Below are 12731 nucleotides of genomic sequence, written 5' to 3' on the forward strand. Positions count from 1 at the left end.
TTTTTTAGTGTGCAGAGATATATATATATATTTATGTTGGCGCGCGCTATACATGTACCACAGTATTATTTGTATGTAGCTAGTGAGGCTGCAAATATATTGTAAACTCACGTTACAGCTTGTCTATGCTTATGGCAGGAATGCAAGCTTCACTGAATATTGATAAATTTGTGTTGAAGTTTAAGTATTTCGTGATATTTGAGGGACAAAAATGCTTAACAATTGAGAAAATATATTGCATTTTTATTTCTAACCTCGTGTCCACCAACCTGTGAAATGGCCCACAGACAGTCGGAAAGAAATATTCAGAAAATTCTTCAATAACTACTTTTTTTTTTAGTTTTTGAGAATGCATATATGAAATGATTACACACACACACACACACATATATATATATATATATATATATATATATATATACAAATATGTATACACACATACATATAGAGAACAGACAGACACTTGATGTACTGTGATGGTGGTATTTACAGCAAATACTCCTTTAATCAATAATGATTACAACTTAGATTGTTAGATAATTATGTACACAAGTTCCAGCATCACATTACAATCCAACACATTTCCTGATTTTCAGCGATTACGTTGACAACGATCTTTCACTCTCAGTAGTACCTCAAAGACCACCATCGTTATTTTGCTTTAATCACGAATAATGAATAACTAACAGGTGGAATAAATGATAAATGGAAATAATCGAGTTACAGGTAACAGTAAAATAACTCCCTCCTATTCTCCTTGCGATATGTACGGGGGCTGTACTCAAATCAAGCACTGTATTATTTATTGTTGTATGTTTGTTGTACGTTTTGCTGTACATTGTGCAAAGACAATGAAGAAGAAAATACTCTGCGAACAACTTATATTTATGTTTGTACATGAATGTGTATGTACAATGATGATACAGAAACCAATAAATCAAATCAAAACTCATATTGATAAGATCATTGTTTATTTTCTTTGGCTTCAGCGTAATAATATGTCGCCAAGAGGCCTTATCCCAGACAACTAAGACGTTCTCCTGCACCTGCACCTTACACGTATAACGATAGATTAATGTTTTTAAACATAATTATATTTATGTTCTTCAAGTACTCTTTTTTCTACTCTTGTTTATAGTTTACTGAGAACGTCGTTGATTTGTCATGAGGATTTCATTTGAACTTAAACAGGGAAATCAGACAAACTGATACTGAAACTGAAAAGTAATACATAGCCGTTCTTGCCAATTATCTATTTCAGAACGGGAAATATGGAAGTGCGTCAATTTCTTCAGTTTCTGAGTGGGAATTCAGCGGGTACAGCAATCGTTTAATTTTCATATACATGTGCAATCATTGATCAAACTATTGGCACCTCGAGATACTTTAACTTAATACGTTTCCAATTCAAAGAAAGTTCCCCCCCCCCATTTGATTTATATTCCCAGGAAAGCATATGACGTGCAAACAAGGACCACATAATTATTGTACAGGTACTACCTTACTTCAGATCGTTTCATGCCAGCCCTGACCTCCCTGCCCTGACGTAACGAAGCATGACACGTGTTGGCAGTGTTAAAGACACATCTTAACATTGTCGTGGGTAAGTTTAAAACAACAACAACAACAACAACAACAACAACAACAACAACAACAACAACAACAACAACATCCAAGAAATAAGCCAACAAAATATGAACTTTCTTGGCTAAGCTGTATAATGATGTTCAAACGGAAGAAAGGAAACCCTGAAGCATATAAACCAGAACTGATGTCACACCACCACAGCAATGAATAACCACGCCATGCTGGTAAACCGTTTCCGAAATTATTTTCATTCTAACACCACTGTCCCTGGAGGGAAAATCGTTTGTGGCAGAGTTGGTCGCTCACAAAAGATCACTTTTCAAACACTTCATCTGTAGTTTCGACCACATTGTTTTCATGGCTTCACTTTCTTTTTGCGCAATACATGTATCAGAGACACTGGTTCCTGCTCGAAAGAATACAGTGTACCACAGTGTGTTCGCATAGTCGGCTTTGTGACAACGCTCGAACTTAACAGTGTGGAGATGATTTCACACTGTGGTGTGGTTTTCACAGTGTTCACATAGTATTGTTCTATTTCACACTGTGAATTAATGAATCGCAATGTGTTCGTAATGTTAAAACGCTCGAATTTAACAATGTGAAGAAGATTCCATACTGTGTTCACACTGTGGGATAGCATGGAAGACCTTGCAGTGAAGGTTTTCAGCAGCTGAAAACATCGTTAAACAATGGCCTTCTCAGAATGGATGACCTTCCACGCAATTTGCCATTGTTCGTATCTATGTATAACCTTCACTCAAAACCACATCCTATATGCGATACAATATTTACAGTTTACCCTCGCTTCCGTGATCATCATCATAAAAACTTGGAGTGGCAGAGAAATTATTACACTTTTTGTTTTATTCTGGCGTTTATTATGTTATGTTTTATAGTACTGTCGTCACAGAAAACAATTTTTTTTCCAATAAGAAGAAACGACGGAGCACTTTCGAAAGCTCACACTAAACTATACTATCATCATGTGACAAAATGCAGATTATTGCATCAATTTTAAAATAATCAATAATTAACACATCCGAGGAACATCAGAAAGGTGAGATGGCCCACCGCTAAGAGTCCATTCGCAGAAACATCTCTTTGATCCCGGTCTAACTCCACTCCCGTATAGTTGTGATTTTGGTTCTGTTTTGTTGTCGATGTTTTGAGGGGGGCATCAGTGAGATTCTCAAACTTTCTCGAGATAATTTGTCCCCTTGTGGCAGTCTTTCAAGGAACTCACTGACCTGCAACGACACGTAAAATATGAGAAATGTTATTGTCATTGCAAATCAATGGATGCACTATTCACAATGAATGGCTTTATTCATCATCTCATGCTTTGCACATTAACATCGCCATTGTGATTATCATTTGAATAGTTTTTGTTTGTTTGTTTGTTTGTTGTTTTGTTGCTCTTTAGGCAGACATTTTTTTTTGTATTATCCAAATAACAGCCAGCAACAGGCGACGATCATATGAATGAGAAAAGGCAAGAAAGAATCCAAGATCCCGGATATTTCTGCGAATGGTGTCTGCGGTTTCGGCTACCTTTATTAGTTTTCTTTAAATCCTACATCATAGGAATCATAACTTCAAAGTAAAAATCATTGGAAATCGATGAGGTTGTACTTTTTTTTTTATTCGATTTCATTGATTCCTAAATCTCTCGACAAGCTCAACTTGGATTAATCGATGGCGTCCCAAGCCGGTAAAACTCCAGAGTCCGGTGAAAACTGAATGTTTTAGCTGGGTAACAACAGACAAACTGAATTCATTCTACAAGTATATACAGTATATATTATATAATATGTACACAAAACATAGATTGATCGTAACACAAACCCAGGATACAGCTACAAGGTACTTTGCTGCATGATGAAGCTGAGAAATAGTATTCTATCACCCTTATACTAAGTGCCAGAACTAACAAACTACAGAATATACGTGTTTGTAATATACATGAATACATACTGCTTTAGAATAATGACATGAATACATGTAGATCCATGTCTTTGTTATTTCTTGTTTATCATGTACATTGTACCTAGTGCGTAAGCACTGCACATTGTTGTGATTATTTCAGTAGTCGATAACTGTTGGAAGCTGGTGACAAGGAAAATCTTATTTCAGTTGAAGGCGAAGAACATCAGTACTTAAAATGACACGAGGAAGAACAGTGTAATCTTAAGAGATAATCTTGACTTTTTGATTTCCAGAACGCTTGTCTTCATTTGCAATTCAGCAAACCTTTTGGCAAGTCATACAGTTCAAGACTCTGATTTCCAAATTCGTTTTTGTTTCTGCACAGCTGAAATTACTTTCGGTGATTGTGGAGCCTGTATTCCTTTACTACTTTCGAGGTGGCTTTATGATACTCAATGATACTCAATGATAATATTGTGTTCATAATCGATGTACGTAATAAATATGTTTTAAATGGTAACAAAATAACATTTACCATTGCGTTATAAGTTTGTCAAACTCAGTTCCATGCCAGGTTTGCGGCTATTTCTGCGGAGCAAGAAAGTGAAGATATTCATCAGCTGTGAGTCATTTCTTAATAAAGTTTCTCTCATGCGATTCTAGAAATCTATCAATCAGTTTTACTTTTGACTCATGAGGTGGAACAACCCTCTCACCTGAAGGTTTATATATATGTATATATATATATATATATATATATACATATATATATATATATATATACAGAGGGGTCTGGTCTCTCGTGCGTTTGCATCATTTCGAATGAAGAATCATTTAAGGGAGTACTTTATCAATGCCAAAAGTGCAATTCCAGGTTGAAGTTAACTTCCACAAACAATTCAAAATCAAACACACATTGTGATACACGTTTCAAAAATATAAGTTTGGGTAGAATATAAAATGCGTTGACATTATCTAAGCCAGTTAACATGGCTAATGGCATATAAAATTGGAGGGTTAAGACATCTCACCCAAGATAATTTGCATGATCTGGTCGTACACTGTTTCGCGAAACTTCAAAATCCCACAAATTTTCGTTTGATTTTTTTTTTAATTTTATTTTATCTGATCTCATTATAAACGTCTATTTTAGGTAGGGTAAAATTGCACTTTCATTGCACGTCTTAAATATGACGTAATGAGTTTCTTACATATTTCTTTACACTTTATTTCCACTTTTTAAAAACTTTTTATCAAATATCGTTCTTTGCTCCATTTGGTACATATCCCGTTCAAACGTACAAAATGTGATCTCACTCAAGGCGAGTATTTGTCTCTGATAAAATGAAATGTGCTGCGTTGCCACATCGAAAAAAACGGAAAAAACTCCCTCATCATCTGTAGTCATGTACATGTTGTGTTTTTTTTTCTTCAGTCTGCCCGAGTCAATTTTCGATGAAACGCATAATCGTCTCACTCAGAAACAAAGTACATGGAAAGTGGTAGTGCATATAATAAGACAACAGGTGCAAATACGTATCATGTACACCTTAGCTCACTGATTGTCGTACCTTCCCTATCCTTTATTGGTAGAAACCTCTTCGCTGTGCAACAAGGGAATGTCTAGTCGAGGTTCCGAGGGCCTATGTACCGCTTTGATATCTTTTCCATCGTATATTGTCTCCAGTATCCATCGATATCGGATAGCTTCATTTCACGTAGAATATTCTGTTTTTCTTATTTCAAAGTGGGTTGATTTGAAATTATGTATTGATATAGACTGATATCAGGCATTTTCTTTCATGTAGGTCAACTATAGAATATGAACGGCTGTAGATCTTCAGTCCTTTCAGCGTGTTTTTCCGGTTTTTCCAAGTCGCTGGGCGGATTTCTATTCTTCATCATGTTCATTCTCCTCTGAAGCGTCTGTAGTTGTTTGATCTAGCATTGTCGTCATTTCTATTTCTTCCGTGACTCCCGTTATTAGGGTAGTTGAAGCTGTGGAAGATAGAAGTAACGTTCCACGTCAAATTACGAGGATCTGATTAAAACGAGAGACCCGGAGGTCTCGCGCTCATGTAATGTATTTACTCATCGCATTTCTGTGTTTTTTTTTTACTTTCTCTCTACTCTAAAAGGGGTTCCTAGGGTCCTTGCATTGAATACTATATCGTCACCTTCTAGATTGATAATGTCTGTCAAGTTTTTCAGGAAGAAATTGAAAATGTTGATATTGGCCCGAATTCCGTCTTCTCCGTATATATCATTTGTGCAAAATAGCTACGAAAGCTGTGTGATGAAACATTAATGAAACTATAATTCACACATTAACTGCGATAAGCAAAAATTCATAATTTGGTACCGACGAGCGAGCTCACCTTCATAAAAGAAAACTATCGGATGTTTGAATTTACTATATACTTGGTCATGGGTCAACTACGCAATGCGACAACATTTCGATTCAACGTCTTCCTTGCAGATATGATCATTATCAATGTAGTGACCTGTCTTATTCGGAATCCCGGGTTGAAGGGGAATAAAGCTCCACTTTAAAGCCGTCTTATATGAAATAAGTAGGCTACACTGAAACGTACAAAATCTTGAGAGTTTAATTGAAAGCTTAGAAGGTCATGGAATATAGGGAAGTGAAGAATTCCTCAGATATTTAGTTCATGTGTGATAGAATGCTTTAAATTAAAATATGTGACAATAATGCTTTCGTCTGGTCTCTAACAGCAGCGAGATCACCCTATGTCCGATTTTAATGTGACTACCAAATCGGACAATGTTTAACATGAGGATTTTAGTGTGACTACCAATACCGTTCTTTTAGTCTGACTACCAATACCGTTCTTTTAGTCTGACTACCAATACCGTTCTTTTAGTCTGACTACTAATACCGTTCTTTAAGTCTGACCACCAATACCGTTCTTTTAGTCAGATTTGGCTATCTTTTCAAACCAACTTGAACATCGCTCTTAAATTTCGATTTAAAACCTGCTCAGAATATTTGTTGAATCAAGATGGAATCGCACGTGCGTGTCATGATGAGTGGCGGCCATATACTCACCCGCTTGTTTACAAACGTCGCACTCGCCTGCCCGGACCGTGTGAACCGCTGGACCTGTACAGTCGGCACCGCCGTCAGCGGGAGCTGGGTTGTCGCACTCTCGGGAATACATGACGAGCTGGTAAGTTGTCTCGCATTGAGGATCGCTGCAGTAAACTTCACTCCAATTTCCCCATTTCCCATCAACTACATTGAAACAAGAAGAAAGAAACATGGAACTTTCATGGTTAAGGGGATCGTATAGTTTTGGTTGAGACCTAAATTGAGGTTTCTAACATTTCTTTGTGAGATAATGAGAAACCTCATATGAAATATGAAAGAGCATGTAATTCATGAGGAAATCGACATTTATTTTTGGTTTTGGTTTTGAAAGGGCTGAGATATCCAAAAGAGAGCGATTCTATTAAAGTGTGGGACCCACCTTTTATTACGATCGCTTTGTTTTACTTTGTTTTGGGGTATTTCAGTCATTCCAAACCCGATTTTCATCAAATAAACTTTGAATTCCTCTTAAAATGGTATGCTCTGTACTATTTCATAAGTGTTTTCTTGGTATCTCGCAAAAAGTCAAAAGCCCAATTATCATTTCCACCAATACTGTACCATCCCTTTAAAGGGCCTATGTAATGCAAATGTATGGTGATTTGTTTTGATTCAAGATAAACACCGAACATCACTTGTGTGGCCAAACGAATATCTAGATATATTCCATAATCATATTCTATAACTTTTTGAAACTATTTTTCTTCTGATTACTTGGATACGCCCACCAAAAAACACCTTCCAAATCCAATATTCTACTCGTGACCTCATCTGCCAAGCATTGATAAAGTACTACCGTACACTCCCGTTATAACGAACACGGTTATAACGAAATTCCGGTTACAACGAAGTAAAAATTCAGCCGGTAACATTATCCACTCTATGTATTTTTATTGTTCATTTGGTCGGTTATAACGAAATTTCGATATAACGAAAGAAAACTGCCGGTCCTGAGGACTTACAACGGGAGTCCACTGCATATTAAACAAAAGATACTGGAATGCACCAAGCATAACTTCCATGTTTCTGTGTTACTAATGTGACTAACAAAAGACATTGTCGAGGAACATGCAAGTTATGCTCGGTTTCGGAAAGCGTTCAATTCCCACTCATGTGAAAGTGTGATGCTAAACTTGTAGCGAAAGTGTACAATCTCTTTAGTATTAATGACCAAACCTGAGCACACAATCTCTGCTACTTTTTACTCAAGTTCTTCAAACTCATCATCAATATTTTCTGTAAATTTTGAACGCGAAGGTGTTGGTTGCAAGCATAACTCTCTCAGTATCTGAATAAATAATTCATTAATTTATCATAATTTCATTTCATTTGTCTTATAAATTTCTTCAGAGCCATCCATGAAGGCAATATTTCTCTTTACTCATTCCATAGTCTTGAAACTCGCAATGGATGTGTCATACAACCATTCAAGATGACCATGAGCCTTATGCACTACTACCAATATAAGCTTAACTAAAAATACATGTATAGGAAGAGATAATGGTCAAACTGTTAATTGTTAAATCTCTGTTCTTTCTTATTCATTCATTCATTCATTCATTCATTCATTCATTCATTCATTCATTCATTCATTCATGCTTTCCCCTTCAAATGATTATTTTATTGGAGTCATGCCCCTACATGTATTGTATTTCTATATCATGCTTCATAAGAATAATGATATTGCTCACATATTAATTCAGGGCCTTGTTTCATTACGCAGTTTACATCAACTTGTCGTCATAACAGAAGCAAGATACACTCAGATGTATGTCAGTCATTACTGTGGCATCTGTCAAAATCATATTTCTCTCTCTCTCTGTAATACAGCATTCTTGACTCCTGAGAAAGTAGGTGTTTACAGGGATGGTATGCACCGCAATTTTGATTTGAGATGAGGCTTAAGGTTTAATTCCGACGTTTTTTGATGATTTTTTTGTTGTTGTTGTAGATAATGAAATACCTCTTATGAAATATGAAACAGCATATAATTTTACGAGGAATTCAGAGTTAATTTGATGAAAATTGGTTTTGAAATGGCTGAGATATCCAAAACAAAGCAATCCTTAATAAAAGGTGGGATCCATCTTTTATTAGAATCGCTTTGTATTACTTTGTTTTTGACATCTCAGCCACTTCAAAACCAATTTTCTTCAAATAAATTTTGAATTCCTCTTAGAATAATATATGCTTTTCAACATTTCATGAAGTGGTTTCTAAGTATCTCGCAAAATGCTAAAAGCTGATTCCTCACCTCAACCAATACTATACCATCCCTAAAAACTAGAAAACATTATTATACACAAATTCTACAAATGACGTAACAATATTGTTCGCTTCAATGGAGAGGCACCTGCAGTTTAATTCCTCATTAATCCCGCCCACCACCGCGCTACCCTTTACTCTACTTAGCTCCTGCCCAAGCTCCGCCCTCTCCCTCTGATGTGCTCACACCCCTTCACTCCTTTGACCACGCCCTATCGTCGTGGTAGTAAATCGACGTACCTGGACACGGTTCCTCAGAGCAAGCGTTGTATGACACCGGCGTGGCATTACCAGGAACATCTAGTTCAGCAGAAAACAACAACAACATATGAATAAATAAGGTGCAACGTGTTTGTTTTAGTTTTATACAAGGTCGCCTCTATCACGATAATTTGTTTTTTCTTTTCTGTGGAGTGAACAGCAGTAGCTGACCACGCAACCCTCTAGAAGTTTTGTACCGCGGACATTGTTTTCTTTGTCTTCTCTTTTTCATTTTATATTCTTCGACGCTTATATTTCCCTCATTCAAAAATTGTTCTTCCTTTCAATTGTAGATATCAAGTAAGAATTAATCTCATATCAAAATCTGGGAATCTACACCCTACAAGCAATGCTTTAATGTAGATTCTTCATATTTCACAAGTTTAATTGTCTTAAATGCTGTATTTGACAATTCATCCATGCATATATATATATATATATATATATATTGGTTATGTTTATAGTTTAATTGTTGAAACGTGGAATATGGAACAATAAAAACAAACAAACAAACAATTGAAATTGAGCGATCTGGTGCATACTTTTGGTTAAATATTTGTACAATTTCCAATCAAGAAAAAGCAAGAAAAATGTCCACACCTCAGGAACTATTAGGGAGCAAAATGAGCTGCTTCCCCCTCCCCCTCCCCCCCCCCCCCAATTTTTAATGGACGGGGAACTTTGGATAAGAGCAATTAGTATTGGAAACTGTCAAAAAAATTGTAGCCATCTGAACGTTAGTAATCTGACATGGCATAATCGACAATGACATTGGGTCAAGCGACGTTTGACAATGACCGCTGTGAGGTCATCATCACCTGTCTCGTTCAAAAAAAAAAAATCTCAACAAATGCACAATATCGAACAGGAGAGCCCTATTCCGTTAGTGACTGCAGCTGGTAAAAACATTGCATTGGGAAACAACCTTCTCCTTTCATGCCCATTTCTTCAGAGAAAAGTCAAGAAAATGAGTAGAAACATAGATACTAAACGCTTATATCATAACTTTGGAGCCTACATCGTGCAAGCTTTGCTTTTTAGTAGGTTCCTCTCACACATCATTTATTTGTCCTCATACATTTCTGTAATTTTGTCTCAAATTGACTGCTGTGTTCAACGTATTTTTCTTCGAAGTCAAATGAGATGTAAATTTGTACCAAAATGTGGAATATGGAACAATAATAATATATAATATACACGCTACACATTTCTAGTCGTGTGATGTCACGAACGGAAGCACCCTTCTTAATGCTGAATGCTTTACTGACATCCAACTACTCAACAAACCATGATCACTTTGTTCTTTGTCATGAATTCAAGACAACTGTCAAATCTAAACAAGCGTCACATTAACGTGTTCTCGGCTTTAATGAAAGAAGATTACGTAGTCAATCGTTTTTGTTTGCGTTTAGTTTAAATTTTCATTAGAAGCATATACATATCTTCTTATTTGTATAAAATATGTATCTGAAATACATACTCACGTACATATTTGTATTTACACACATAACACATAATATAATTACGTGGTAATCATATGCAACTGTATAAAGTTGACAATCAATAAGGCCTTATTTATCTAGAATCATCATAGCGCGCCTACTGTTGACTGTTTCTTTTATGTTGGGTCTTTATTGTGAATCACACTGCCACCGTGTCACGTTACCACGGTATATCATGAGAACAATTACAGGAAATTAGATTCTACATGCTTTATGAAACACGATCCTTCGGCAGCTGAAGAGAACAAACAATATCATATCGTAGAATGCAGCAAAATTTCGCTTATACACTTGACTGAAACTCTTGTTAAAAACTCAACACGTGCTGAAAGCTTGTACTCTCCTTCCATGGTCGTGTGGTCTCATAATAAACTAATTCCACTGATTTTCTACTTTCGGAGAAACGCTAATTGTATTCCAAAACTGGCAACAAAATGAAAGCGCTGTGATGAAAAATACTTACAGCATATGTGAAGGAGAACCCCCAGTAGTAGACAACTGATCCAAATTCTTGTTCGTGAAATATCCATCATTCTTCCAAATGCTTTATCAGATACCAGAGAATATAGAAAAATCTTCCCTGTGGCGTCGAACACACTTCCACTATGAAAACGAGAGAGATGGGGGAAATAACAACCCAAATATACAAAGGATTCTACCTGGTGGATGAGCAGCAAGCGGGCGTAACTATGATGATAACACAATGTATGTCTACCTACGGGTGTGTTCCGTTCGCTGAGCTGTCCACAGACTGTTTGGCGTGTAAGACGAAAGGTGTCGTAGATTTATATAGGTTACGCGCGAGTGTTGCAGTGCGTAGTACTTTGTATTGTGTCCCTGCCAGTGTGATAAACCTAAACTTCCGTTTTTGTAAAGCAATCAACGACCTGGGGCGGGCAGGAAAGCAACTTATATAACAAAACAAAACAAAGGAAATAATGAGCAGAATAATGCGTCACTCTCTCTCTCTCTCTCTCTCTCTCTCTTTCTATCTGTATGTGTATATGCGTGGGTATACGTTATTACTTCCTTTACAACTTCACGTTTGATGCGATATGCAGGTGGGCTTTTTTTTTTCTTTTCTAAAACTATATTATGGAGTTGATAAGCTTTTTAAATTTAATTGGACATAATCATCATCAATATTGCACGACAGAATATAGTATTATGTATCCTAGTAGCTGCTCAATATTAGTGACAAGTGTCGCTCATCATCGTTATTATTGAATTGCCATTTACATTGTCTATTGCGCAGCTACTAAAATCATATGCTCTGCTGCGCAATTTTGACTGATTATGGCCAATCAAATATTTTGCAAAGCGGCATGCAAAGTGTGTAAGCCTTGACCATGTACTGGTGCAGAAGTCTTCCTGAATTACAGTTGAGATTTCAGAGAGTACCTAGACTGAACTCTGCAGTCGTTCTGGCTGTTATTGATGATCAAGACTTGCCGAAAGCTCGGTTTTACCCCTGAAATAAGATTAGCGACGGAATTGCTAGTAATTTTTCAACATTGTGTCATCAGTTCCTTCTAAAAGGGACGGTACAGTTTCGGTTGAGATGGGGTTCCATGTTTCCAACTACTTTCGATGATTATTTTTTGAGATGATGAGAAACTTCTCTTTAAATATGAAAGAGCATAATAGTTCTAAGAGAAAATCAGTATTTCATTTAGCTGGATGAAAATACGTTTTGAAATTGCTGAGATATCCGAAACAAAACGATTCTAATAAAATCGATTTTCATCAACAAGTAAACTTTTAGAACTGTATGATCTTTAACATTTCGTGAAGTGGTTTCTAAATATCTCTCCCAGATAAATTCAAGCTAAATCCTCACCTCAACCATTACTATATAACCATCCCTTTAATGTATAATAAGGGATGACACACAGTCACATCTATAATGCATACAAACAGTGAAGCCAATGGAAGACTTTCGATGCGATGAGCGCAGTGCTGCATTGCATGATATCACTGTAACCAAACATCATTACATCGTCAAAAGATGTGTAAAATTCAGCAGCCCAAAAGTTTTTAGTCTATAGTTGCATTTAGGTACTGTATATGAACGA

General features: G+C 36.4%; 1 protein-coding gene across 3 annotated transcripts; it reads right to left on the minus strand.

Annotated features, from left to right (window-relative positions):
• Positions 1 to 2348: 2348 nt before the first annotated feature.
• On the minus strand, positions 2349 to 11390 carry LOC139718633 (properdin-like). Of its 3 annotated transcripts, XR_011710043.1 has the most exons (6): positions 11120 to 11390; positions 9134 to 9193; positions 6587 to 6772; positions 5088 to 5514; positions 4052 to 4104; positions 2349 to 2837 (listed from the first exon to the last, which is right to left on the minus strand). XR_011710043.1 is itself a non-coding variant. In XM_071630094.1 (5 exons), exons 1-4 carry the CDS (start codon positions 11187 to 11189, stop codon positions 4076 to 4078), a joined length of 345 nt encoding a protein of 114 aa, XP_071486195.1. In that variant the 5' UTR covers positions 11190 to 11390; the 3' UTR covers positions 2349 to 2837; positions 4052 to 4075. The 3 variants fall into 3 exon arrangements, 2 of the variants coding, with proteins under 2 accessions (XP_071486195.1, XP_071486194.1); XM_071630094.1 differs by lacking the exon at positions 5088 to 5514; XM_071630093.1 differs by lacking the exons at positions 2349 to 2837; positions 4052 to 4104 and having other exon boundaries at positions 4313 to 5514.
• Between the last annotated feature and the right edge of the window lie 1341 nt (positions 11391 to 12731).

Source organism: Diadema antillarum, unplaced genomic scaffold (assembly GCF_040938485.1).
Source record: "Diadema antillarum isolate AM-2024a unplaced genomic scaffold, OU_Dant_1.0 scf00000098, whole genome shotgun sequence".
Taxonomy (NCBI): Eukaryota; Metazoa; Echinodermata; class Echinoidea; order Diadematoida; family Diadematidae; genus Diadema; species Diadema antillarum.